The sequence below is a fragment of the Hyaloscypha bicolor genome (genome assembly GCF_002865645.1).
Source record: "Hyaloscypha bicolor E unplaced genomic scaffold K444scaffold_129, whole genome shotgun sequence".
Classification (NCBI taxonomy): domain Eukaryota; kingdom Fungi; phylum Ascomycota; class Leotiomycetes; order Helotiales; family Hyaloscyphaceae; genus Hyaloscypha; species Hyaloscypha bicolor.
The window spans coordinates 846749-873777 of NW_020194631.1; the positions used below are offsets into that span (position 1 = coordinate 846749).

General features: G+C 49.4%; 9 protein-coding genes across 9 annotated transcripts; 2 read left to right on the forward strand and 7 right to left on the reverse strand.

The window, feature by feature from the left end:
• Positions 1 to 569: 569 nt before the first annotated feature.
• Positions 570 to 1875, reverse strand: K444DRAFT_618135 (nascent polypeptide-associated complex subunit beta). Its single transcript, XM_024881255.1, has 3 exons — positions 1788 to 1875; positions 1381 to 1671; positions 570 to 1299 (listed from the first exon to the last, which is right to left on the reverse strand). Exons 2-3 carry the CDS (start codon positions 1562 to 1564, stop codon positions 1055 to 1057), a joined length of 429 nt encoding a protein of 142 aa, XP_024731676.1. The 5' UTR covers positions 1565 to 1671; positions 1788 to 1875; the 3' UTR covers positions 570 to 1054.
• Positions 1876 to 3154: 1279 nt separating this feature from the next.
• K444DRAFT_697911 (uncharacterized protein) lies at positions 3155 to 3944 on the reverse strand (the record flags this gene model as incomplete). The annotated part of the gene is made up of 2 exons (XM_024887940.1): positions 3155 to 3304; positions 3549 to 3944. The coding sequence occupies 2 exons, from the start codon at positions 3942 to 3944 to the stop codon at positions 3155 to 3157; spliced, it is 546 nt and encodes a 181-aa protein (XP_024731677.1).
• A 752-nt stretch (positions 3945 to 4696) lies between these two features.
• K444DRAFT_697916 (uncharacterized protein) lies at positions 4697 to 6397 on the reverse strand (the record flags this gene model as incomplete). The annotated part of the gene is made up of 2 exons (XM_024887941.1): positions 4697 to 5126; positions 5181 to 6397. The coding sequence occupies 2 exons, from the start codon at positions 6395 to 6397 to the stop codon at positions 4697 to 4699; spliced, it is 1647 nt and encodes a 548-aa protein (XP_024731678.1).
• A 1548-nt stretch (positions 6398 to 7945) lies between these two features.
• K444DRAFT_697917 (uncharacterized protein) lies at positions 7946 to 9946 on the reverse strand (the record flags this gene model as incomplete). The annotated part of the gene is made up of 3 exons (XM_024887942.1): positions 7946 to 8674; positions 8730 to 9461; positions 9900 to 9946. The coding sequence occupies 3 exons, from the start codon at positions 9944 to 9946 to the stop codon at positions 8068 to 8070; spliced, it is 1386 nt and encodes a 461-aa protein (XP_024731679.1). The 3' UTR covers positions 7946 to 8067.
• Positions 9947 to 15527: 5581 nt separating this feature from the next.
• Positions 15528 to 16770, reverse strand: K444DRAFT_618136 (uncharacterized protein). Its single transcript, XM_024881256.1, has one exon. The coding sequence runs from the start codon at positions 16374 to 16376 to the stop codon at positions 15828 to 15830; it is 549 nt and encodes a 182-aa protein (XP_024731680.1). The 5' UTR covers positions 16377 to 16770; the 3' UTR covers positions 15528 to 15827.
• An 807-nt stretch (positions 16771 to 17577) lies between these two features.
• Positions 17578 to 19711, reverse strand: K444DRAFT_597858 (uncharacterized protein). The gene is made up of 5 exons (XM_024878507.1): positions 19380 to 19711; positions 19170 to 19295; positions 18506 to 19118; positions 18032 to 18416; positions 17578 to 17973 (listed from the first exon to the last, which is right to left on the reverse strand). Exons 1-5 carry the CDS (start codon positions 19539 to 19541, stop codon positions 17796 to 17798), a joined length of 1464 nt encoding a protein of 487 aa, XP_024731681.1. The 5' UTR covers positions 19542 to 19711; the 3' UTR covers positions 17578 to 17795.
• A 900-nt stretch (positions 19712 to 20611) lies between these two features.
• Positions 20612 to 20961, reverse strand: K444DRAFT_618139 (uncharacterized protein; the record flags this gene model as incomplete). The annotated part of the gene is made up of 1 exon (XM_024881257.1): positions 20612 to 20961. A coding segment is annotated over exon 1 (154 nt), but the record flags the coding sequence as incomplete, so codon positions are not given.
• K444DRAFT_113481 (uncharacterized protein) lies at positions 20784 to 21432 on the forward strand. The gene has a single exon (XM_024870340.1). It carries the CDS (start codon positions 20908 to 20910, stop codon positions 21238 to 21240), a length of 333 nt encoding a protein of 110 aa, XP_024731683.1. The 5' UTR covers positions 20784 to 20907; the 3' UTR covers positions 21241 to 21432.
• Positions 21433 to 25811: 4379 nt separating this feature from the next.
• K444DRAFT_634475 (uncharacterized protein) lies at positions 25812 to 26977 on the forward strand (the record flags this gene model as incomplete). Its single annotated transcript, XM_024883749.1, has 2 exons — positions 25812 to 25877; positions 26396 to 26977. 2 exons carry the CDS (start codon positions 25812 to 25814, stop codon positions 26975 to 26977), a joined length of 648 nt encoding a protein of 215 aa, XP_024731684.1.
• Positions 26978 to 27029: the final 52 nt, after the last annotated feature.

Sequence of the window (27029 nt, forward strand, 5' to 3'; positions counted from 1 at the left end):
CCTCTCTGCTCATTTCGCATATATGACGTGAGTGGGAGACCACTCTGAAGCAAGGCAGTGTCCTAAAAGTCCCTCATTATTCTTATTCCTGAACCTTGCTGCAAATCTGATGCCCTGTGTAGGTAAAGCAGCAACGGTTACCACTCAAAAAGTGTTACTAAGTTGATCCATTAATCGACTCAACCAGTTCCGGCGCCGGTAACCCTTCGATTCTCATCTGCTATGCAGTCTTCAAAAGCGAGCAGAGAACAGAACGCACAAGAGTGATTTGCGACTCCACATATCTGGAAAACTGCGGAGAAGAACGAGTCTCCAAACTAGTAGATGTAGTTGAAGAAGTCATCGAAGAGAGGCGTCTGAGGCGCTTTCTCTCGAATGCGGCAAGGTGGAGATTTGTGATTTGATGGGTGATCTTGAGGACGGAGATTCTGCCTCCAAGGCGTTTCGATTGTATGACAAGGAATACTCGACGGGCTAGGAGAAGCTCTTGCTTCCACACAACGAAGTTCTGAACACGAGTAAATGGTATTTATCTTAATGAAGATTGAATATGGGAAATCAACGTAAGGCGAAAGATGGTGGCATTGATATACTAGTAAATATGCCAGCTGATAATCACCCCACTCAGGGTTATAATGACTAGTCCAATGAGAAAATGTTGCTATCTTGTTGCTATAAGCTCCAAATATCTTGTGAAAACTGCGCGACGACTGCATGGCGGTGGGATTACTACAAACCCGCTAAAAATGGTCCTTTTTGAGGCACTACTCTGCTCGCGGAGAAATACGATGGTCACGTGAAACCATCCTGCTTCTTCCAGAGAACCCACCTACATTCATAGCTAGACCGCGGAAGGATCCAGAATCAAACTGGGAAGAACGAAGTTGCTTTATGAATTTGTACAAGCAAGCAACCCTGTGACTACCGAAGAATCTCGCCACATTTCATGCTAGCAGCCGTGACATAGCCGTAGAGTCGCTGCAGAACCCCTCAAATCAAGACTCCTCCCGTTCTCCCATGTGTCATATCTCCTCTGCTTGTGAGAGTGTATTTTTTATTCGACCTTGTCCTCGAAATTCTCGCCCGCGACCAGATCTGGGATGTCATCATCATCATCGTCCGCCTTTCCTTCACCACCTTCAGCTTTCTGCATGGACTGGTAGCTCTCAGCTAGCTTTCGGAGGGATGCGAGGGAGTCGGGGCCGAGTTGGTTGAGGATACCGGGGACGAGTTCGGTGAGCTCCTTGTCTTCTCCGGTGCCGTAGATTGCGAAGGTGTTTGATGGGACAGCGGCGTGGACTGCAGGACAGATGTATTAGCTAAGGCTCTCAAATTCCCCATCGCGGGGTACAAGTGCGCAGAATGAAGCTATTGCCGTACCTTTGGGAGCAGCAAAGTGGATGACGTTTCCATCAGCCTTGAACATGTTGACCTCCTCAATAGCTTGGATGGGCTGAACATTGAGCTTCTTGAGTGCTGTTTGCAGCTTCTTGTCATCCATTCCCGTGCTCTTGTGGACCTTCTTGACCTTTCTTCGCGGTGTGCCCTTTCCACTGTTCCCCATTTGTCAGCATATCTAGGTATCGTGCCTGTCCTCCACATTCTGGCCGCCTCCTGGGATGGCGAAATATATATCCGTAGAAGCTGCAGAAGGACGACTCTATACGTACCCTATGATTGGGGTTAGCTATGTTCAAATTGAAATTTGAGGGTGCCTCCAGGTTCAGAGCCTCAATTGCCCAAACACGCAGAAGCTTCCACCCCAGAACCGCGCAGATTCAACTCACCAATTCGCACCGACTGCTGCATCTTCTTCAACTTTTCCATATCCATGATTGGTAGAGTCTGACCTTCGTCGGAGAATGTGGGAGGTGGTAGGTGGATGGAAGTGGAGACGGAGCTATTCTCTCCAGCGTCAGCAGCTTTCGTTCTTCGCGCATCTAAAGCGTCCGCAGAGACTGTTGGCTCGTAAACAATATTCTAGGGTACTTACAGTGGTGCACTCGACGTGGTCTCTTGTCTCTGATCTGGGGTGAAGTTTTCGTGAAGATCGGTGATGTTCTTCAGTGTGCGGCCGGCTCGCTTATTTTGAGTCCGCTTTAACATCACCACAAAGCTTTTTCAACTGCTTCATTCACTGCTGCCCTTGAGAGAGAGCATTGACTACTACATACATTGATCAGCATATCGCAGATTTTGGCTATTCGGAAGTTTCAATGACTTACAATACCCATTTGGAACGTCAGTAGGGCTGAGGATCACTTTTCCAGCCCAAGTCGAGCCATCATGAGGATTGAGAAGTTTGTCCAACAGGCCCATTTCCCAATGATCACCGTTTAAATGGGCATAGGAAACATTATTGAAGGATTGAGAGTTTCTAGTTGTTCAAAATGATCTTCCTTCAGTGCTGCATCCGAACATCTGATCCTCTCTGCTTTGGTGTCTGTCAAGTTTCGACCCAGTCTATTGCAGCCACCAGCCTATCGTCCATGAGCAGGTTCAGTACTCCTTAGAAAGCCCGAATGGAATTCTCGAAGTTGCTCGCTAAGTCCATATCTGAATATGCTCAGTCTCCCAAAGCCATTTTTCTCGACGCGGAGCACTCCTTCCATTCTAGATAGTCTGTCAATTTTCTTCACCATTTGCGCTTCCAGAGTCATGACAAGCTCGCCCCACGGATGAATTATATCCTTGGAGCAGGTAGTGGTACGTATTTCCAGAGATAATGACCTCAGATGCTCAAAATGCAGCGAACACCAGTTCAACCTATTTTGGCTTGCTGGTCGCTGAGCTTCATTCTATCCCGGGTCATATCCCATTCGTTAATCACCACATTTCGCACTGCTGAGCGCTTTTCTGATCGCTCTCTGTTCTCCTATCCTGGATGATGCATTCTTCGCCAATCAGCACTTTCAAACTATGATACGGTGGGAAATTACTCATTACGCGACTACAATATCAAGTTCTGAATGGACGCAATTCTCTTTGTCTCCTCCAGTCTTAGAAAATTGAAAGCATTCTCTCGGAAGAAGGTGAATTCCGTCGTCTCCCAATAAGCACAAAGTGCTTAGTGGTATATTTTGATTGTTTCCTTGGCTCGGAGAGCTTTTATGAGATTTGGCATCCTAAACCATTGTGGGAGAAAAATGCCTCTTCATTGAACCAATGAAAATACGCGGTCCAGATCTCGATTCTGATTTCGGCCGGGCAATTGATTCTGGAGAAGATACATCCTTGGCTGGAAGTTGGAGCCAGGGCCATGGTGGTAGTTTGCGAGGTTGACGTTTTCTGGGACCCCATGCAGCTTTTTTGAGATTTTATGGGCTCTATATAATTCGAAAGTGGTACGTGTATAGAGTCACGAGTGCCAAGTCGTCACAACTTGTCGCAGGAGAGCTAACTTGTTGGTCAATGTACCAAAGAATCAGATATGGAAAGTCACGTGATATATGGCTCGACACGAGTATTGCGCTGTATGAACGTGATATTCTCTACCGTACGTATGAAGAAGGCCAAAAATTTATGGCCTCCCTCGAGGACCTACTTACAGGTCTCACAACGCGCTCAGGTTTCTTTCCTCTATACGCTCCCCACGCCCACACACTCCAACGATATGCAGAATCCCCCTTCGTCGAGTATTCCATATCCTGGACATATATATCATCTACCCCCAATATTCCATTCATCATATTTTCCAATTCCAAAAACTTGCCGCTCCCACGGCTATATTCCTCGCATTCGATTCGGATCGATTGCAACTGTTTGAAGTAGCCCAAGCTCTTTTCAATGAAGTTCGCATGTCCGCTGATCTCTAGGGCATCAAGACGGTCTCCGGACCTATCGTGATTCAGTACCACGAAGTGCCGTACATCCGCTCCATCGAACAACTTCAATGGAGAATAGTAGCCGAAGTTTACTGTATCTGGCCTGGCACAAGTCAGCATTCCTCCATCACCTTTCAATATTGCAACTTGGTCAATGACACAAATGAGATTTTGAATCGACTTCAACTGCTTTTTATTCTTCGCAACTCTAAAATTCCGGTAATTGAAGCGCGAGAAAACAAATAGTATAACACGCCAATATACCGCGAAGGCTTCCTAGTAAAGATCCCACGTCTTTTTTGACCGCAGGGCTTTGATGAGATTCGGCGTCTTGAAGCGCTCCACCAGTAATGAAGAGTCCGGATTTGAGAGGAGAACTGTAAACCACCTCCTGTTATCCTCGGCTTGGTGAGAAGAGGCGGAATTGGCTGTTTGAGTCTAGGTGTGGGTTGAAGTGTTCTTCATGGCGGCCATTCTCGACGGCTTCGGTCTGCGGGGCATTCTTTGCGCGAAGTATTTTGTCAATGTAACAGCACAGTGATAAACAAATGGATTACCTCCAAGTTATGAAAGTAGGAAGCTTCAAATGATTAGGGTTCGAAAGGGACCAAGGAGTTCGAGTTTTGGCTCGAGTCACGTGATCAATCTTTAGGCTTTCCTTTGTTCAAGCAACAGATATCCGAGAACCAAAGGCTACGAGTCGTTTGACGTTCTTGTTGTGATTTAATTGATAAAGCCATATGTCCAATACACTTCTGACGAAGAAACCGCTTCGAATCAGAACCATAGCTGCAGACTTAGCTTCATAGTTTTCTTCTCGATTTATTGCTTGCCGTTGAGAGAGACTGACCGTCCTGCCTTCTGGTTTACCTTCATCCATCGTAGATTGTGAACTCAATCTCAATATTTCTTCCACTCCGACAGTGCCAAATGAACCCATAATTGTCGTGTTGACAGCCAAATATCTCTGAAGACTGTGGAATTCTGTGGACCGGGATGTTCATCCCCATGCTAAGGTCTTGATGGAGCATGAACAAGGCTTTCTCTGCTCTTTCCTTGCTTGTCGATTTCGAGGGAAAGCAGAATCGCATCTTGCCCAGCTTTTGAAATGTCGTGATGCTGATGAAGAGGAACAAAAACGACATTCTGGCTACGATTTCCCCAGTTTCTCCGAGATACAGAGTCAGAGTATGTAAGTCCTTTGCCTGTGCGAGTTTGGACCTCAAGCTAAAGAGTCTCAGTGTATTTGTAAGGCCGGATTCGGGACTCGGGTTGTCGGGGAGGATCAGGCGCTCGATGACGCTTCAGAGCAGCAAATGTAAGCCAGAATCTAGAGGGAGTGGATGGACAACCTACCTTGGCCCAAATGTAATCTCCTTCAATGGCGAAAGTGCAGAAGGTTCCAGGTTGTCCACAAAGTCCTTCTCTACACCGCCTCCGGGGAGTAAAAAGCTTAGGTTAGAAGCTTTCTGATACTGTTCTAAAGCTTCCTCGTACTGTCTTTGGTTTGAACCATCGTGTAGTGCATTCAAAAGATTCTTGGAGTAGTGTCCTTTGTAGTGTGACTCCCGGTAGATCCGCTCCGGACGGAAGGCTGTGAAATAGTGCTTGAATATCTGGAGTCTGATTTCTGGTGCAAGTCTTGCCAGGTAGTTCGTAGGAGCATTGTTTTGACGCGAACCGTTGCATGTTGTTGCATTATTTCCATTGGAATGAGAATCCGTTTCGGACTGGCGGTTGCCTTCGGTAGAATGATTACCTTTGAGTGTCCGGTTACCTGGAGACGGAGGCTTGCGTTTGGCCTTGCGTTTGGGTTTGGACGGTGGCTTGCGTTTGGGTTTGGCAGGATTGCTTTTGGGCGGATGCCCTGGAGGGCGTTGTTCTCTGTCTGGGGGATTGGCCTTGGAAAGGGAACTGCATGGTAGATCTTCCATAAGTTCGAAATATAAGTAGCTAATGAGATTGAAGAAGGGAGCGAGTAAGTAACCAAATAAAATACTCCAGAGCCTCTGATGAGTTCCATTCCTGGTGTCCGGGATCAGAATACTACAGACAGTAATTGCCAGGAGCAACATCAGGGTAGCACGCCATCCTTGTTTGAGTTGGTTCCGCCAAAGTGGATTGCTCTTAGAAGAATGCTTGCCCTTGAAGGAGGGCGTGCCTTTTGCTAGTGGGTTGCCTTGAGATGGATAATTTCTTTTGTGTTTGCGATTGCGTTGAGGCGGACGCTGACGATTGCTTCGAGTCTTGCCTCCGGACGGAGCATTGTGTTTGGATATGCTGCCTGATTCCGAAGGTGGATTGCTTTTGTACTGAGCATCGCCTGTGAGCTTTTCCGTAAGTTCGAAGTACGTATCACCAATGACACTAGCAAGGAGTCCGAGTGAGTAGAGAAACAGAGGGAAGAGGAGGAGCGGATTGAGGCCATACGAGGCGTCGAGACCGAGAATGCGAGTTATAGCATCTGCTAGAACAAGCAGGAAGATGTTGCGCCAGTGATTTCTTGCGTCTCGCCTGAAGAAGTCCCACCAAACGTGCCACATTTCGAGGATGTGATAGCGAATGTCAGACATTTTCGAGATTTGAGAGATGTGGAGGAGATTCGGGAGGAGGTGAAGGTGGTATTGACGCAGTTGGCGGCGATCGAAACACCCTCTTTGTTTTACCTCTATGAGGGTCATGAACCAAGGGTTTGATGCCCGAGGATGGATGCCACAATTTGAGGAGGCTGAAAAACTGCATGCGAAGACCTTGCAAAATTTAGCGCCAAATTTCGAGGGGTTGAAGGTGAAAATATTTGAGGCTGCCTGAAGACGCTTTTAGTGAATCAAAGACTGCTGAATCTCACTATTTGGTGAGCTCATACCTACCGAAGGGGTCTTTAGATGGAATGGTTATACGTTCTTGGTTGGGGGAATTCCTGGCAAACTTGTGAGGGTGAAGCTACGGGGTGGTCATGCTTGCTTGCCTAAATTATGCACTTATAACACTTCACAAGATCTAACCCAGCACTAATTTAAACACATAAATGCTGAATCCACGTCATTTAGCTAGTGAATTTCTTTCAAATCAGTAAATCCTACTGATCTCTGTTCATTGGGGGTGTCAGGAATTTGAAGTGTTGACTGTAGTGGGATTGAAATAAGCGGGGTATTATCTTCAGCAGCATGTCAAAGAATATTTCCAAAACGCTAGAAAGAATATTGGAAAAATTACCAAAATCTTTCAAGGGAGTCAGAAAATTGTTTACAACGTGCAACTTAAACTTCTTGGGTGGGCTGTTATGGGCAAAACATGATTAAATGCAGTGAGAATGCATTTCATTTTTCTTCGAACCTAGTACATCGTGAGCTTCAGACCTGATCTCCAGATAATTAACCAATCAATACGTTATGTGGATAATAAGAAGTCTCTGGAGTGCTTACTTAAATCTCGGGTGTCTGTGAATCTGCGGTAGATGCCTCGCCTGATATGTTTCGCCGCCATCCTGCGCTAAAACAAGACGAGGCATGGATGCTCTTTAAGCACTTCCACTGCATTGATGCCAGATTACTCAAAGAAAACCAACAGGATGAATGCGAAGAATCAGAGAGCCAATTTTTGCCAAGCCCATGAGTTTCTCTCTCGGTGTCCAGAAAATGATATGGCAGTCCCGGTGACGGTGGTTAGCTACTCGCAGCGCGTGAAGATATCTTCAAGTGCATTGAATCAAGATATCGAGTAATTTTCAGTCAAAGTTAGTTGCCAAATTTCAAGTCGTTTTGTAAGGAAATCTATTGCTATGGGGTGTCCTAAGGGACTCGAGCAGTTGATCTCCTCATGAAGTCAAGCGCTACTCATCAATCAATGATCTGCTTCTTCCACTCCTGCTAGCCCAAAGTCGAATTTACTCCCTCTCAAATGTCTTTTCAATACAAACAGCAATGCATTGAAATATCCCGACACCCTTTTGCCCATCTTACTCTCTCTTCAGTCCAAGCTCAAACACGTTCCTTTGTGAAAATCAGTCCAACACAAACCAAAGCTATTAGAATATCCCAACAAGTTTGTGCATCACCCTCGCTCTTCATTCCAATCTCAAACAAATCCCCAGCACCACTAATCTCTGTTCAACACAGTTGCCGCACAGTTCATTGAAATATCCCGACAGTTTTGTCAATCCGAGGTCTTCTTCAAAGCAGGCTCGAACTTGCCATCTCCCCAAGTATCCATATTCCTATAGCAGCCTAAGTGGTTTTACCCCCTAAATTCGTCGCTCAATAACCTCCTCATCGGAGAACTTAAATCGGAAGTATCGCTTCTCGCCATTGCGTGGGTCGAGATAGCATTCGAATCCAATAGGAATTTGCTGCCAACCTCCACTTAGGATATACGATTTCGACTCTTCATCGTTGAACCCCAAGATGTCCTCAGTACGGCCCAACCGAATAAGTGGTCCAGTTCTTCCAAGAACGAAATAGTCACGAAGTCCAAAGATCAATTCGGTCGAGGGCAGCGTTGCCAAATCAGGGATGACCAGGTGCTCTAGGAGTGGGAAGTGCTCGTACAACTTCTTCACCAACACGCAAAGATCCTTTGGGTCACGGCCGTACACGACAGCAGTGTTGATCTTAAGCCAGCGGAGGTTGGTAGCTTGCTGGAACTTTGCCATGGTGGAGAACGAGAGGAGGTGTTCAGCGAGGCTTTGGAAGTCCTCCCAGCGCTCGGTATAGGTGTCTTCGACAAAGGGTCTGGCGGCGTCAAGCCATGTCTTCAACTTGCGAGTGAATGGAATAGGACGAGTGTTTGAGCCTCTTTCAGTCTTCTTGTACTTGTGATAAAGGAACATCTGCTGAGTCGGCAAGATGACCCTACAGTAAAAGTCAGCATTCAAGCTCTGGAGTAGTGCGAGGGAGGGTCATTTACTCTTTTTCCAGCGTCAGACTTCCCATCCAGCGGACACGGTGGGCTGGGAATTTATCAATGAAGTAATCCAGGTTGTATTGAGAGATGACCAAGTTGCACCCACGGTAGTAGCACTCGACCACCTCTTGGTAGTACTCTCGGCTACAACGCATGGCAACGACAAGGGCCGGTGACTCATTGCGAACTTGTGTCGTGCCTTTGAAATAGTAGTTGTAGATCATACATCGGACTTCTGCAGAGAGGTCTTTGAGAATATACGAACTAGCAGAGGCAGGGAGAGCCGCAGTGACGCGTTGGATATCTGGTTGGGTGACCGCGTTCAATGAAGATCGCATCTCTGCCTTGTCACCTTCTTTTGCAGCAACCAATCTCTGCAAGAAGGTCTTTGGATTTGCTTTCTTCACGACGTTATGACAGATATTACGAAACCACACCCCTTCGATGATAAAACGGAGAGGCGCATCGGACGCGTTTGTCACCACTTCCAGTTTCTCCTGGAACTTGAACGGTCCTTGAGAAGCTTTTCGGGGTGCTTGAGGAACACCTTTCTCCATGGTGGCAATCGGCAACTGTTGCTTGTTGCTGGTGGTAGTTGTTGTTGTTGTTGATGAGGGTCGACTTGCTGCCGCGATCAGGACTTGCTGGGTAGGCACGATCGACGCGTTTTTGACGTCCTTGAAAGTGGATTTGTCTTTGAATGTTTTTCTGAGGTACAAAACGAAGAAGAAGTTTCTTTAGGAAAGTGGTTGATTGCAGGTAGGTGTTGTTGAAGAGTTTGTGTGAATTGGTGCCTTGAAGAGGAAGATGTTGGACGCGGACGCGGATAGTAATACCGTGTCCATGATATAGTCCCGGAGCGGAGGACTAAATAATTCTCCCCCCTTAAACGAAAGCGCTAGAGGAATGGCCAAAGGACGCTAAGAAACAAGTTCCGACCTAGGTATCTTGCAACGATAAGAATAGGTTACCGAGCTCTGATGTCTGAAGGTGAAGATATATAAAAGATGAAGAAGGGCTCATGGTTGTAAAACACCAAAGACAAAGGGAAAATGATCTCTAGAAACTGCGTGGAAGGGTGAGAGAACTGAAGCAGATCTTACAAAGGCGAATAAAAACCTGAAAGACTTAAAGACATGGCTTTCGCTCAGTTTTGCCATGGGAGAAACATACCTCAACTGAGCAAGTCTGTCCATTACACTTGGAAATTGGCTAGCCATACTTTTGCTTAGTTAAAGGGTGGAGGAACACAAGGCCTTAACCGAAGTCCTGAAGAGTGAGGATGATTGAGTGAGCTTGTGAGCAAGCCTTCACGTGACTCGCTTAAAATGTCAATATTGACAACAGTCAGGAGTCATCGCTTGCAAAAGAATTAGAAATGATCATCCCCAAAAATCATACACAGCCCGAGTAGCTCAATTCATATCACCTTCTCATTTAATTATATGCAGCACCAGCCAAGTTTCCCACAAGGCTGGCTGGGTAGGTAGAGGCGCTCTCGCCAAGACTTGATTTTAAATTCTGAAAGAAGATGCCGGGTTTTCGTTCTGTCAATGACATCTTAAACACTGGCTTATGCTTGCTTCTTTAGATCAATCTTCCAAGTAGTATCGATTGTCATTCATGTTTGCGGTACCTCAAACAACGGTGTTTTCCACAGCCCAAACACATCTCCATGCCGTCCTTCTCCCGCCGCCAACACCAAACCACCCTCTCGATATCCTGTCTTTGCATCAAACACCTAGTCCTCAATCTCCTCCGACGCTTTGCTCACAGGAAGCAGCTTGACCAACTTCTCAGTCTTAACACGTTTCGTCAACATCTCCTGCCCTTGAAAACGACGAAATACTGATTGCGCAAACGGGAACAAACCCTCCGTACTCTGCACCTCAAACTCCATAATCAGAGTCTGGAGCCTGATTGCTTTCCTCATATCTGAATTCTGGGTGCGGTAGAAGAGGGATGTATAAAAATGGAAATTGATTGGATATGGCGGGCGATTGTTGGTGAGACTTTTGCTGCGCTCATGGCTGAGGTGGAGGCTGGGTACGAATTAGTGATATGGTACTTTTGGTTATTGTATATCATATTTAGAGGGGGTTCGGGGCTTGGGGTTTTAAGGGAAGCAGGAAGGAGGTCGCCGGTACCCAAGTCTTGGAGTCATATGCCTGATCATCTTTGACATCTTTCACAGAGGCTTCGTTCTCGACATCATCAAGTGAGAGCGTGAAGTCGCAAGTCTCGTCGTTAGGTGCGCAAATCTATTTGGAGGGCTCTGGGAAGGTTTGAATAGCAGCGGAACTGACGGGAGAAGTCGCCATTTGCAAAGAGAAAGGTACGTCAAGGGGAGTGAACTGTTCACGCCCGTTCGTCAATACGAGCGGTTGACCAATCGGGCGCTACGATTGGTCAATCGGCCTTCCGATTAATCAATCGTAGCTCCCATTGATCAATAGGAAATGGAATACGATTCGCAAGCCACAGTGGGTCCCGATTGATCAATAAGGGGGCCGATTGATCAATCGGGTAATATTGGGGTTTCGGGGCTGAGGAGGCTGAAACCCTTTAGTTCTCAGTATGTAATAATATATCCTCAAGACTAATGGCTGAAACCCTTTAGTTCTCAGTATGTAATAGGGGTAAAGACACTTCTCCAGAGCTTCTAGATATGTATAGGGCCTCTGCTCCCTTTTTACTACCTAGACACAGTTCACAGCACATAGTTCACAGTATAAGCACCTACTTTCCAAGCACAATTACTGATTCTATATATCTCCCAATCAATTACCTTACTTCCAATATGTCTCTTTCAACCCTTCGTTCATCTCCAGCCCCACGTACACCTCGTCAACGTATCTATGGCCGAGCAGAGCAATATTTTGATATTACTGCACCAGGAGCACGTTCCTCTGGCACTCAGTTTTTGCCCTCCCCTATTACTGAAGACCCTACTGATAATTGGTCCGCTGAAGACGAAGCTGCATGGGATCAAAGGCTTGCTAAGGGCGGTAGTAGGAAAATTCTTACTACTAGGAAGCGTATGGATATCAGATGGTAGTTGCAAAATCCTGATGCTTCACTCCCTAGTAGAACAAAAGCAGAGAAGCGCTACCAGGCTAATATTAAGCACGAATCCCAATTATACAAGCTTCAGGATAATCAGGTATATCGTAAGGAATACCACGATACCCGCCGCAATGAGATTATTCCAGCCCGGTATACCCTTTGCTATAACAATGCCTTTGAGGTTTTGACTACTGTTCATGAGAAATTAATGCATACAGGTAAGTACCCCTTGAATTTACTAATTTTTATACTAATAACCTATATAATAGCCTTTAATACTACATTTGAGCATACAAGACGTATTTGGCATGGCCCATCCCGTAACGACCACGCTTGGATAAGTACCCGCTGTACTCACTGCAATAAGGAAAAGGCTCAGAAGAATCCTAAGGGGATTACACCTATCCAATCTCATTATCCTGGCAAGCGTATGGTTCTGGATTTAATGGATTTTCGTATAAGTATCCCTTAAGTCATGTGATTTACCCCTATATTCCTGTATTTCCTGCATTTCCTGCATTTCGTACGTTTCGTACGTTTTTAAGCTTTTCCTGCGATTTTCGCAATTCCTGCGATTTTCGTAAATTCCGAACCTTTTTATTCACACTTCATTAATACTATAGTATTACTATTACTAATACTATTATAGCATGATCGGGACGGAGAATATACGTGGATCTGGCAATTGAAATGCCACTTTTCTAAGTTCGTATAGATCCGTGGGCTTAAGGCTAAGACTGCGGACGAAGCTGCGGACGAGCTTATTAAATGGCTAAATAATAATGGGTATATTTCCATTTTAGCCTGTAATAATAGGGGTGAGTTTAAGGGGAAAGTAATTGAGATTTGCAAGAAGAGAGGGATAAAGATTATTCGCGGACGAGCTTATCACCCTCAATCTCAGGGCTCTATTGAAGTGGCTAATCGAATCTTCAAAAAACGACTACGGGCCGTACGAGCGGATACTGGTATCCAATCGTGGATACAGTTACTTCCTTTAATCGCATGGGTAATTAATACCACAGCTACACCAGCTCTTCCTAAGGGAAATACACCATACGAGGCCTGGTTTGGACGAAAGCCACCTACTGATTTCCTAGACCATAAGGAGAGTGCTCGCCGCGCACGTGCGGCCCTAGGGGCTATAGGGCCTATGGAAGGTACTACTGAGAGTAGCGCTTCTGGAGAGGATGGAGAGGATAGAGAGAATAGAGAGAATGGAGAGAATAGAGAGAATGGAGAGGATGGAGAGGATAGCTTTTTCGTGGATGAGGAAGCAGAACAGGAGGAAGTAGCTGAGGAGATGATTTTATCTGAGCTAACTAGGAGGGTTGCGGAGCATATGAGAAAACAGAAGGAGAATATGGTAAAGAGAGCGAATTCCAAAGCTCTTGAATATGATATTCAAGAGATTGCAACCCTCCAGATCCCAAAGCAATACAGATTCGGTACGGAAATGGCTAGAATTCCAGTAAGAGTTCTGGAAAAGACTCCAAAGGTATGTAGTTTATAAGCCTTACTTTTAATAAAAGCTAATTAAAATAGGGCTACCGCTTAGCTACTAAGTATGGCGAGCTTACTACTCTCTGGCCGCATAGTACCCTCAATAAAATCACCTCCCAATCAACTTATCCTGATTTACCTACTACTGGTGCAACCCACAAGAGGGATAAAATCACCCTCCCTAAAGCGGTAGCAAAGGAGAATAATCGTGGTTCAATTGCATCAGTTCAGAAGGCTGGAAGAGCATCTGAGAGAGCAAAGAAGAGAGTAGCTGAGGAGCAAGCACGTGAGAATGGAGCTAGAGAAGGAGGAGAATCAGGTGATCAAGTGGAGGGGAGGGTACCAAAAAGGGCTAGGGTAGCTATAGGAGCGCCTAGACGTAGTAGGAGGCATGTATAGTAAAGCTTTTGCTATTCCCGAGACCTCAATATTAGCCGATTGATCAATCGGCCCCCTTATTGATCAATCGGGACCCACTGTGGCTTGCGAATCGTATTCCATTTCCTATTGATTAATGGGAGCTACGATTGATTAATCGGAAGGCCGATTGACCAATCGTAGCGCCCGATTGGTCAACCGCTCGTATTGACGAACGGGCGTGAACAGAACCACCCTTATCTGTCGATTGAGGATTTGGAGATATGTTTCAAGAGCTACGTGGAAGGTATTTCTGAATTTCGCGCCTGCTGCCTATACACCACCGTTTTCTCCCGTAACATCTTGTCTCAATTCTTTGTCTGAAAGAGGCCAGGGACGGCACAATACCAATGAAAACCACCGTGATGTTGCGGAAGCTTTACTAAGTGGTTCTGAGTAGGCTAATGGCATCTTAAGTCCTCAGGGTGTAAATCCTATTGCTGCAATCATGATGCCAGCATCAGATTTGCCATCCACATGACATGCAAATCTGCATTCGCTCATTCCGGCATTGGGAGGCGGCGGACAGAAAAGGCGGCAATCATCTTAACTGGGCCAAGTTCAATGGGAACATTTGATTAGAGTGGAGAGGGGATGAAATCAATTTTTTTCTAGAATTTCCGAGTTTTATATACGGAGATGTCCAAGATCTCGAAGCCAGAGGTCCCTTGGGTACCCAACCCCCACCCCAGCTCCCCTGCATAAGAAGGGATCTCTTCTTCCCCTCCTTGCTCAGCCAAATACACTCAAATCCAACCCCGAGAATCTTCCCTCTTTTTTCCTCTGCATAGCTGTTCAATGGAATCACCTTCTTCTTCGTAGCGAATTCCCTTTCCTCCTCCTTCAACGAACATCCTAGGGTGCGCTCCGCCAAACCGCGCGCCTTACACAAACCCTTACTTCTTCTAAGTGAGGAAAGAAGAGGTGCATCAAGTCTACAAGCTCCAGCACACCTCTCGCCAAGTGTCACATCGATCGCACCAATTTCATGGTAAGTTGGTAACAGTTTCGTCAAAATCTTTTTCCTGGGTCGTGGACCAGAGTGTGAAGTTATAATGTTTGTGATATGGTTTCAAGACATCAGGATACAAATCAAGTCGCTAACGAACGGCAGCTGGAAGGCTGGAAGACTGTGAATGAGAGTATCGGGAGTACTTGGAGACGGCGGTGAAATATTTTTTGAATATAATATTCTGGATTTCAAGAGGAGGTTGAAGGTGCTCGAATATCCCTGATCGTCGGAAGTCGTATTTGTCTGTTTGTGCTGGGGGAGGAGGAAGCTTCCACAGGTCGTTCAGATGGGGATTACGTCTGTGAGACCGCGACCGAGCTCTCGGCGGGCTATCAGGAAGAGGGTTCCTAGCAATATTCCATTGGTCCATGCTGGCAAATGCAGCCCCAAAGGATCTTGCTAGGCCGCCTCGCACATTCGGTTACGGCTGAGGAGATACTGCATCATCTCCATCGTCATTCATGGCGTGCTGCTGGTCTTTCAGTCTCGTTCGAGGAGCCATGGTTCAAGAGGGTATGTTGTACGACGATGTCGAAAGCTCGTAGGCAGTGTTCGTTGGATGGGAAGAAAGTCAAAGTCCTGGGAGTAAACAGGTATAGAAATGAAGAAATAGATTTGCTGTAAATACGGGGGGATTCGAAGAAGAAGCAGATTTGTCTCGAAAGTGTTGGAAGATGCCAGGTAAGACTCCGTTCTTGTGGAGAAGGAGGGATACAGAAGAAAGATCAAGAAAGAACGGTAGGGGAAACTTTTCAGGAAGCGACGCCCTTGTTCGGGAAGTTTCGTCCTCTTTCAGGAGTAGACACTTGCCAAAATACAGACTCCACTTTGTGAAGGGTCATCGTGCCTCAAAAATCCTCTTTCTCGTTCATCATTGTGTGCATGAAGGAAGTCCCGAAAAAGACCTACTGAAGACCGGAAGCAACCTCTTCACATTGGAGGCTCATCTCTTGTGGCGACCCATGTTCCAGATACAGCTGCTGATCTCAAAAATCCAGCCTCGCAGGTTCATCAATATCCCGTAAAATGAGCCAAGGGGAAGCGAACTTATCCAAATCAATAGTTTCCAATCTTTTTCCTTCCAATTAAGTCGTCTCCAATCATCACCCTCCTCTTCTCCATACCAAAAAATCTCCCGCCCTATCCTTTCCCAGCCACTGATACTTGAACCCCAAACCCCGATCCTTTCCCTCAAACTTCTCCATATGCGTAGCCACACTTGTCAACTGCACCTTCTCGTCAAACTGTTCCGCCTCCTTCTCCAACGACAGACTGTAATGCGGATGATTCTTGGCGTGGGGCGACTGGGTGGCGTAGACAATTAGTCGGGTAAGGCAGTGGAAGAAGCGGAATATCAAATCCACAAATGCGAGTACTCCAGGGCTCCCGTTCCGGAATAAAGGCGAGGATATAGACGCAGGTTGACACTGATGCTTCGGAGCCCTAGCGCCTGATGGATCTTCGTGTCGAAAGGGTTGTGCCACACCACTTCGACGAAGTGGTGGATGGAAATCACGATACACACGGAACGACGGATGTCCCTCCTCACCAGATGGACGCGAAAGTCTGAGAGGTTTGGGTGGTACTGGATGCATCCCTTCCATATCTCCCTGGCCGATCGTTAGGTGTCGAATGGATCGAACCAGCTCCATCGAAACGTTCTCATCAAAATCTTCTTCGTTCTTGTACCGGAGGAGGAAGTGTTATTCCCGATGGTAGATCTTGAGAACCTCGGGATAGAGGTTAGGTCGGTGACGCATGGCAGCTCGAAGATTTCGTGGCTGAGGGGGAGTGATCTGTCCGTGGTTGGAGATTGCGATAAACTCTCAATACTGTACATTATATTTCTGATCTCAGGAGGAAGCTTCGAAAGCTCGAATATCTCTGATGGAGAAACCTCTTCCGCGGAAGCCTGCGAATGTGTCCGTTGCTTCGGATCGCCGTTCGTGGGCCCGATGCCTCCGGCTCTCGGACGTTGAATTGTCGTTGGCAGCAGCTGAGGAGGCTGTTTGGCAGGCAGACTTGCAGACTTGCGACGGAGTGACATGTCGAAATCGGAATCGTCGCTGGATTTAGAGCGGTAGACGGACGCGGTGCGAATTCGGGGCGGACTCGATGCATGGGTATTTTTGCCTGAGAAAGTGGCTTGCCCGGAATATTCCTTGGGACCAGCTGGATACGTAAAAACCCTCGACTGCTAAAGCACAGCAAGCTCCTAAAATAAATGCCGAGTCCCTGACAAAAGCAAAACAAGAAATAAAACCACACTAGCGGCCTCCCTTCCCCTTCCTTTCTAGAGAGCTAGTACATTCCTTCTGTAAAAGGAAAGAGGCGATTCCCGAGAACACAAGCCACCCCCTTTCTAAGCGAGCCAGCCTCTTTAACATTCTTCCGCAGACTCGAACCTCATCGTTACACAGCTTCCCTCGAAAATCTCGCACTCGCTCACCAGTTTCAAGCCCCACCTGGGGCCTGCTCATAAACACATGTGGCAAAACCCCAGAGTCTGGATCGCGTGTTCTTTCACCCAAACCTCCAACCACCTCTCACAGCAAAAACATCTTCCCTTCAACATCTCTTACTCTCACCATGCCTAAGTCCCAACTAGGGAGTAGTTTTCAGGAACACATATGCAGAAACTCGGAGTCTAGTTTCCACTCCTCGTCTCGAATCTGGCCTCTCTTTTTCTCTTTCACTCTCGAATCACGAGTCAGCAAGAGAAAGCTCCATACGGGAAGAAGCCTGGGGTAGAAAATTATGTGAGTCCTCCAGATGAGGAAGAGGAAGAAGCAGTGGAACAGGAGGAGGGGAAGGAAGACACGACGCAACGAGGTTAGGAGGGGAGCAAGTGTTCCTTGCTTGGAATTACTTCGAATTGGCACTTGCTGCTAACTCTCTGCTGATTTAGAAGCACCTGAAAAGCTAATATCGACACTGTAGACTCCATTCTCAAATCAGCTGTGGTATGTAGGCTCCCTGCCCAAACCTCTCGTTTCAACTCACAAACATATCACGTCACAAGCAACTTGTTGTCCCATTTTCATGCCTTGCACTCCTCCTACTCGTATCCTCTACCCCAGATCCGCCTGAAATCCAACAAGACTAGCAATAGCCTCCAGAACCTCCTCCGGATCCTCCGTCCAATCGTCGTCTTCCTCTTCTTCACTATCGTAATCCGCCCCACCATCGAGATGATCGTTGATTTTCCAGAAAGCCGTTGGGCCTGCTGGGCCATGGACATCGTGGTCCCTTTTGACTGTCAGCTCCACCGCAAACCAAAAATTCTGTTCCAAAAGGATAGACACACTTATCAAACCAATGCCCCAGCACTCCTCTCGCGGACCTCAAACCCCCAACCTGAATCCCCTCACTCGCCCACCTCTCCTCGCCCCCATAAACACTAACACTCTGCCACCTGACCTCGCCTTCCTTTGTCAACCTCACACTGCCCTTAATCCTCGAATTCGCATGCGGCTCCCACTGCGCATGCATACTCTTCGCCGTGCCCTCGAAGAACACCACCGGTAATTCCTGGCCATCGTCTGGGCCCGGGGCTTCGGTGCGGGTGGGCCGGATTTCCATGGATATGAGACGGATGGCTTCGTTTGTGTTGAGCGGTGGCCGTGGGGAGGTGGAGGGGAGGGAGTCCGTGTCCGACGAGGTGAAGTTGTAGGCGAAGAGGTCGTGGAAATCTTCCTCATCAGCATTTCAGCCACTCCAAACTCAACATCCCGCCAGTGCCCAAAGGGGCTGGAAAGAAACGGGAGGGAAGCAATCATACCAAGAAAACAAACAACCCTCATCCACGTCCCCTGCACCCCATACGGGTCCACGACACCTTCCTCCACCGCCTCGGGAATACCCTGCATTTCCTCATAACTCCCGGGACTCGCCCCAACCCACGGTTCCCTCCACACACTCCTCGGCCCGAACACGCCATCCCTCTGCTCGGTGAAAACCCGCAGATTCCACCCGAGAACAATCATAACCGCCTCCAGCTTCTCCCAATCCACGCTCGCCTTCCCATCCTCCAGATACGGGCCCCAAAGACTCTCCTCTTTATAATTACGCAAATCGTAGACCATGGACACGGCGTAGGGGTACACTTGGGCGTACCTACCGCGCCGGGGATAGAAGATGGGGGTGCCGTACTGGACGTGCAATTTTGCGGAAGCTTGGCGGTCGGCGAAGGAGGGAGTGGGGAGAGCGGTGGTGAGGCGGGAGCGGGAGAAGGTGATTGATTGGCAGAGGAAGGCCTCAATATTGTCCCTCTTCTCCCTGTCTCTTTTATCGTCGAACCATTCCCGCATCACGGCCATGTTTTTGGAGTCCTTAGGGGAAGCGGTCTGCAGCAGCTTCGTCGCGAAGCTCGAGATGGTCGGGAGTCGAGCGACCTGTGTTGCTGTCAGTATTGATATGTGAGGAGGGGAAGGCGCCACCCCCACCTTTTCCTCGACCGAGCTGTCATTTTTCAGAATCCTCTGAACCCTCACAAACTCATGGAGTTCGTGCTCGAAATCAAACTCCTTAACTCCTTCGTCATTGCTCAGGCCCTTCTCCTTAGGCTCATCCTGTAACCATCAGCCTCGTCCACGTTCGACTTCAGTGGTGCCTGCCACCCCAGAAACCAATACAAACGAATCGATTCGACTTACAAGACTCAAACACCAAATCTCCTTACACAGCAACCGATCCTGCATAATACTCCTATGCAGCATGCGGCACGTCTTCGCGATGCGTGCGAGATCGACGGGGTTCACATATTTGAGGATATTATGGACGATCTCCGGGGGGAGACGAATCAAAGCATTTGCCATATCCTCAGTTGCCTTCCTCTCTCTCCTTAACCCTACCCCTCTCTGAACCAAGTGCAGTAGAACTGAAATTTGAGATCCGTGGAGAGAATGTTGACAGATGCAAACGAGCAGATTCTCGAAAACGTGTAGAATTTGGAATTTTTTGCTGGGGGAGTGACAGTTTTGCGAACGATGATGATGACGCTCGTTGTCAAACCACGCCAAACTTAATACCGAGTCCTCCTCCGAGCCCTTATCACCGGGGAGGTAGGGGGTAGCGTCTCGGTTGGAGGGGAGGAGGCGGAACTGCACATCATTGGCCCGAACTCTTCCCTCCCCTTCACACGTTCTGTCCTCTTCTGTCACAGTGTCCCCATTGAAAATAAAAATAATCCGTAAGTTCTGGAAATAGTAGGACAGTTCAATCCTCTCTCTTCGAGTCAGTTAAAGGGAACCTCCGGTTTTGATGGCGGCCGTTTGAGCTTACTTACTGCTGTTTCACTAAGAGGCGGTTAAGGACCACATCACGTGGCGATACATCTGCCGGTACGTACCCCTTCCATGATCACGGATAAATCATTTCATTTGGGATCCCTAGTGATGGTTCCGTCAGTGCGGTGCAAAACCCTGGTATTGGCTACGTCAACGATGGGAGGGGTGCTGTAAGGCAGATAGGTTACACAGAAACTCTCTCTTTTTTATTTATTTTACATACATTCGAAGAGCCGAGCTCGAGGAAGAGCGTGTGGAAACTTGACACGTCCAGACGAGCATACGGACGCAAGTTCGTGTGGGGATATGAAGATTTGATATTAGCAAGCATGCTGCGTTGCAATGAAAGGCGCACTGAATGCCTGTCTGTCCTCGAACTTGCGGTAATGAAGATTTGTTTGGGAGAAAGAAGTGCCTACTGAGAGGGAGAGCCTTTCATGAGCCCTCCATCTCAGTCATCAATGAATTTTTTAGCTATCGTACTCTATCTTGCCACCTCGTCCCGTCCCGCAACTCTGAACCTAGAGTTTCAGGAAATAGGGAGGGGGCCAAAATCAGACCTACATCATACTCGTGCCTGATCTCCCAAGATGTTATATCCCCGATTCATGTCAATAACGAAATAATTTGGCATCCAAATCGTTGAGTCGCCGAGCCACAGGCATAAATGAGACTCGAGACTGCGACACCTACGTTGCAAGAAAGGACAATAGTGAGCTGAGGCAGACCCATCGGACTCGGAAGCGCTCTCAGCAGCCGAACCATGACCCCTCCTGAGCTGCCCCTTTCCAGCGGGTGAGGCGAAGCACAATCAACCCCTCACCCACAAACGGCACCCCCACCAAACACCAAAGTAAACCGCACCCTTTACTGTACCGTTTGCTGTACCTGTACCATGTACGTATGGAAGCGTGCCCGGATTTCCCAATCCCGGTCTGGCAGAAGGGAACGAGACCAACCTCTCATTCGCCAATCCGTCCGCCTCTCTCATCCTCATAAACGTTCTCCTCCCGCACATGAACGGGAAAAAAAGGGGGTGGGGGAACCGTATCCCCAATCAATCAATGATCATTCCTCGACCCCCGAAAATACAGAACGGGAGCGGGACAGACCCAGCCCTTGCCCAGCCGTGAGCCGAACGAAATACCCACAGGAGGACCGCGAACGCGAAGAAGGCACCTGCATCCGCGCACATCTGTTGAGCCAGATCCAGGACCTTGGTCTTTAAGGAGATGGACGAGATCGCGACAGGAAAAAGGAACTGACAGAAAAAAAAAATATGGAATGATGCTGGGAAAAGCTCCGTACCGAAGCAACTCCGCATCACGGCTCCAGCTATCCGTGAAGGGGAAATCTATGGTTGGTGAGATCTAAGACTTGACATGTCCCGACTCCCGTCCGCTCAGGAAAAAACGTCCACTTGAGGAATCTCGACGTCGTTTGGAGCGCAAACGACTTTCACGCCCTCCACACCGCTCCGTAAGCACATGCATTCGTGAAATCTGACAGTCCAAGAGCACGCCAAGGTGTTGACACAAGCCGTGTTGTTTCCCAACAGGGGCCGTCATTCCCTGGATATGGGTATATTACCGGCGCTCAGCCACGACACCTTTAACCAACATTAAAGGCCTTTCGATCGTAAAGGGGGCGGGCCGCTCCTCCCACCTCACCGCAGTAAATGCCCGAAGACGGGGTACAGGCAAGAAAAGTCACATTCCCTACCCGCATCGCATGAATGGACTTCGTACACTTCGGACAAGGGATTGATGAGTCATATTCCCCGTTTGGCACTATCCTGATCCAGAAGGCGTGTCGTCGCATCTTAAGAGAATCGCAGAAAATAACCGAAAGGGGGGGGGAAGACACCACGAAACCTAACCTGCGAAGGAAAATCTGACATGTGTCAAGGGCTTAGCAGAGGCAAATATTGCTTTTTGCGCGCCGAGCCATCAAATCAATCGGCGCGTGCCGAGTACGATCCCCTCGCCCTCGTTTATGCCTGCCGTTCCGTTTGAAGAAGAGAAAGGCAGAGTTGCAGGGCGTGATGCACACACATCAAGCGAGTCGGCGAATCAGCGCGTTATCATCTGATCAAAAAACGTACCGAGTGATGCACTCCTGCGGTTTGAGATGCAATGCGGTGTTTTGATGTGGTGATGTGTCTGTAGGGTAGACCGCATTCATCCAAGCCGCCGCCACAAAGCTTGGGGGTGATGTCGATAGGGGGTGCGATATAAATGCACACTTTCTGGAGCCAAAACACTTTTGACGTTGACTGCAGAGCACGGTGCCTTCGCCGAGTATGAGATCCTCGTCAAATTGGCAAGGCAAAATTGCCCCTACTCGGTAAGAACATTCGCTGCGTAAAAGGAATAATCGGTGACAGATCCAAGTTGGGCGAATCTTGCGATTACGTCGTGCCCGGTCTCTCACATCCACAGGGACGCTGCTGCATGCACAGAAGAGTCTCCGCAACGCCAGCCTTGCGCTCGGCCCATGGTGGTCAGCACTCTGAGCGAGCCTTTCACCCCTCGTTTTTCCCTTGACATCGGGTCATCAGCCCGATCTACTGGCGTCGTCTACATTCCTACCTCATGAGAGCATCGGTTACTTCGGAAATGATGATGCTGTTTTCCTTGGTGCTGCTGCACGCTGAGTCAAGATCTGGGCAGCCGTGCATCAAACCAGGTTATGGCCATGCCATCGCGGGGTCGGTTCGAAGAGGGGCTTCCCGAAGCTCCATTATTCTCAACAGCTTCAAGGAAATCTTGCAGCGGCGCCAGATGCAGTGGCAAGGGACACAGACCAGCTCCATAAATACATCCGCCAATGAGTAAGCATGGCAGTGCGGCATCCGGACGAGTGCTTCAAGTGAAAGCTTTGGTGTCGCGTCGAACAAGTGTTGTATGCCTGTTTCCAGGTGTCGCTCGCTGCTGAAGGAATCAAGCGGTGTGCCACTCCCTTTCCGGAAGGAGCAGTCTCCCAACGAAGGGTCACAGCGTTTATGCCTCAAGGTCGGCGGGAATACGTCGGGCTGTCTAGCTGCGCTGGCGAATATCCGGTCAGCAGGCGGAGGCACTGCGCTGGTTAAATACTTCGATATAGCTGGCTATTGTCCCATATTCGCTGGGACAATGCTGTAGCCGGTGCACGCGAGGCACTCGGATACACTGGGGCTAGGCAGGCTGGCACACAGGAAGGCCGCAACAGCCAACGGAGACGAGACGATGGCGATTTTGCTGGTCGGCCCGCTGCAGGACGGTTTGCTTCCCAGCGCACCCCAGTCCCCTCCCCCTCCTCCCTCCTCCCTCCACCCCCCTCCCCCCTCCTCTCCCTCCCCTCCGCAGCCCGCGTGGTGATGCTCGCCAAGCCTTGATTTGCCTGCAGCCCCGCCGAGGCCCCGCGCCCAATCAGCCACGACCCTCGCCGTTGGGCGCCTCTCGCCATCGACGAACTGTGCGAGTCCTGCCCAGCTGAGCGCGCAAGGGATTCGCAGGGTTGTGGCCAGGATTGCCTGGGCAGTTGAGTCCAGCTGAATGGCTACTGGGAGAACTAACGACGGCGTTGGATTCGCTACGGCGCGATGGTTGGATGCCACATTCGCTGGCCACCGACACCCACTACTCCACCATCTCCACCACTTCCCCCCCCCTGGTGCTGCGGGCGTGGAGCAGCGGGCCTTTGCGCGATGGGGACTGGCCAGCGAGCGCACCCGTGCCGACGTGCATGCGATGCTTGCACAGATGCATGGTGGCCCTGTCTTCTCGTTCCGCACCGCTCTTGCGGGCGGGAATGCAGCAATGCAGCAGAGACCGGACTAGAGCAGTTACTCGCATGAGATTTTGGTCTTGTGACTTCTGGAGCCACTCATGTCTGGTGGGCGGTGTGACGGCCAGGAGCGAATGGGGCGCCCACGATGTCGCTACCATCAAGACTCGCGCGGTTGTGGTCGCGTTGGGTGGGGTTTGCTTCCCGGGAAAGGGTGCCAGACGCAAGATGCGTTGTCTCTGTAAGCCCATGCTCAAGGGTGGTCGCACTGAGGACTTTAAATGTTGGAAAAAGGGGGCCTGTGGTTTGTCGAACCGAGGCCTGATCCAAGGGGCAGCATCCCGCGCGGAAGGAGAAGCTTATTAGCTTGCGCCATAGGGTCCCGACACTCTGTTCTGCAACTCCAGCCGCCAGATCAGCGCTCCTACGAGCTACTCCAGGGAAAATGCGAAGAGAAACGTACATAACATGCAGCTTGCTCAAAAGAAACACCTGTAGCATGTGCTTCATGTCCTTATGCGGCGTGTCGACCACTGACTGGAGTCCGTCTCTGTGGTGCTTGGGGTGTACACGAGCCGGATCGCCGATCATCGTTTTAAGAAAAATTGACATTCGATCAATTTTCTGCTTTCTGTTCCTCATGTTCCTAAGCGCCTGCGCCGCCAACTTGGCAGCTCTTGTGAAGCATAGATGAGCACTCGGCTCCCTTCCCCTTATCCAGGTGCTCCTGGCGCTTCCAGCTTCTTAATTCGAGTCCAGTATCATATCTCACAACTCCCTGAGACCCGACGTATTTCCTGCCGAGAGACTTCTTCCCTAGAACGAACAAGTGATAAAAAACAAAAAAGGGTTTTCCAACATTCCATTTCGTGTTCGATGTCTCAGAAGTGCCACTGGGGGCTGAATCTGATGGCGCTGAGACTCCCACGTCACTGGGAATGGGACTCGGTCAGACCCTTTCCGAGATTAGGGATCTGGCAAGATGGAATATCTTAAGAACGAAGAACGAACAGTAGAACATGGCTAGATTGTTGAGCGGTTTCGGCCCGGCTGGTCATTCCTTTCGCCAAATGCGGTTGCTTTTGACGTTAGCATCGAGACCCATGAACCAGGGTCAGGGTGATCGTCTCTCGGGTCGTGCCTTTGCCTCCGGTCTGCTGTGGAACGCTCGTTGATTTTAACCAGAGAAATTCGCACGCCCTTACCCCTCACCCCCCAAAACAGTGTAGCATGTTGATGATACCAGCTAGAATCCATCCAGGCAGTGCTGGCCCTTCTGACCAACTCTGTACGCAGAAGATAGCACTGTGTCGAATCAAGCGGTGTGTTGTCTCCGTTTGCTTCTCGAATGTTGGTGTTTCGTGTGACAAGCTAGTTGGCTCCGCCCAGGTCGTCATGAGGGGAATAGCGACGGGATTCCCGCTCCTCCCGCCTGTGGTGATCCTTCGTTTGCTTCGGCAGCAGCCTCGTTTGGTCCTGGAGCTCGAGGAAGGGGTAAAATTGGTAGACGGCAGCCTCGCTGAGCATGTAATGGTATTGAAACAGAGACAGAAGGTAGTGGTTGACATGAGCAAGCTCATACGGAGCAATTCTTTGCAATGCAGCCCTGGAAGAAAACTGACCAGTTTCTGACACTAGATTTGTCGAGACAGTCTGGGCGAGTTTGCTGATGACTGTATGAAATCATCCCACAGATATTGACTACAAGCTTGCCTGACTTTTGCTAGGTTCAATGCACTTATTCTCCCACTAATGCACCTGTCAGTGGGATCTAATATCTTCTGAGGGCCTCCGAATAGTCCGTGCCCCTCCCCCGGCGTTAGACTCGGTAGCTGTTTATCTTCATCATTTGAAGTTAGTCGAAGAAGGGTGTCCGCACTAGGATCAAAATCTGCACGCGCCTGTGCTTCTCCGCTCCCCGCGTCTTTTTTTGCACGAGGCGGAGCGGGCCTTTGGTCCAAAGGAGTGGCTTCTCGAGGAGGGTGATCAGAGTCAGCCACATGCCGCAGTACGGATGCGGGCAATATAACAATGCCCGTCGATAATGAAGCGGGCCTGATGGCTCCTGAAGGAATTGTGGAGAAGACATTGAGTGCTGTGCGTCTCATATGCACTTGATAGATTTCCATGCCATGATGCCAGACCAGGGAGAAGATGTGCGTGGACGGACCGTAGCGTGTCGTCCTTGCTTGTGAAGTGCAGCGTCCAAATTGCCCTGCCCTTAGCCGTTTGCCTGCTCTGAGCATCTGATGCCTGCTATAATAAGATGCCCTCCCTTGAGCGTCTTCATTCCATCCTGTAGGGGAGCCTAGCACGATTGTATTTGTGCTGATATTGAGTTATTAAAACCCGAGGCTCGCACTTCTGGACCTGTTGTTGCGCCTTTCTCGCCAGCACGGTTGGCCCCTTTCGATACGGCAACGAAAACCTCCTCCCGTCCGGCTACCACTGCCACCGTCATTCTTCGTCTTGCCGCGTCCGGAGGCGACGTTTACGTGCCGTGGTCTGCCGAGATCATTGTCACTGCTGGTAGCCTCCAGACACCGTTACTGAGCTCCGGAGTGACCGCGGACGGCTAAATTGGGACGACTTCAGCTCTCCTTTCCCAGATCTAGCGAGTTGGAAGGCTGCGTTTGCTTGCCACCGATCGAGCCAGGGGGGGCGCAAGTTCGTCACTCCAGCGGGTGCAGAGCGGCATCCGCCTGGGCCCTGCACGCCGGGGTGCTGGAAAGACGCCTTGTCACAGAGTCATTGGCCCAAGCAGCGGCATCGCCAGGGATTGCTCGGGATCCCACAAGCCCGTCGATACCCAGGCGGTCCCAGGTGGTCCCAAGGTGGGTGCCAGGATCGCTGACTTGGGTCGGTGGAAGTGTGGTGGAAGGACAAGGGGGGGCGTGGAGAGTTGCAGGAGGGCAGCGGCAGGCCAGGACAGGGAGGTAGAGAAAGATTGGCGCCCAACAGCGCAAGAAGAGAAGCAGCAGAGCAACGAGGGCAGCGCAGCGCAGCGCAGCGCAGCGGACCGCCAAAAAGAGACGAAGGCTCACACGCTCAAGCTCACGCTCACGCCCACGCCCATGCCCACGCTCATGCTCACATTCGGCCTCACGCACTCACGCACTCTCGACCTCATATCATACTTTCGCTCACGCTCACGCTCACGCTCACGCTCTCCCCTCCAATTACCCCCCAATTGCTAGTTGCAGCCCGTCCACCAAGCAACCACAACCACCACCACCACCACCAACCACC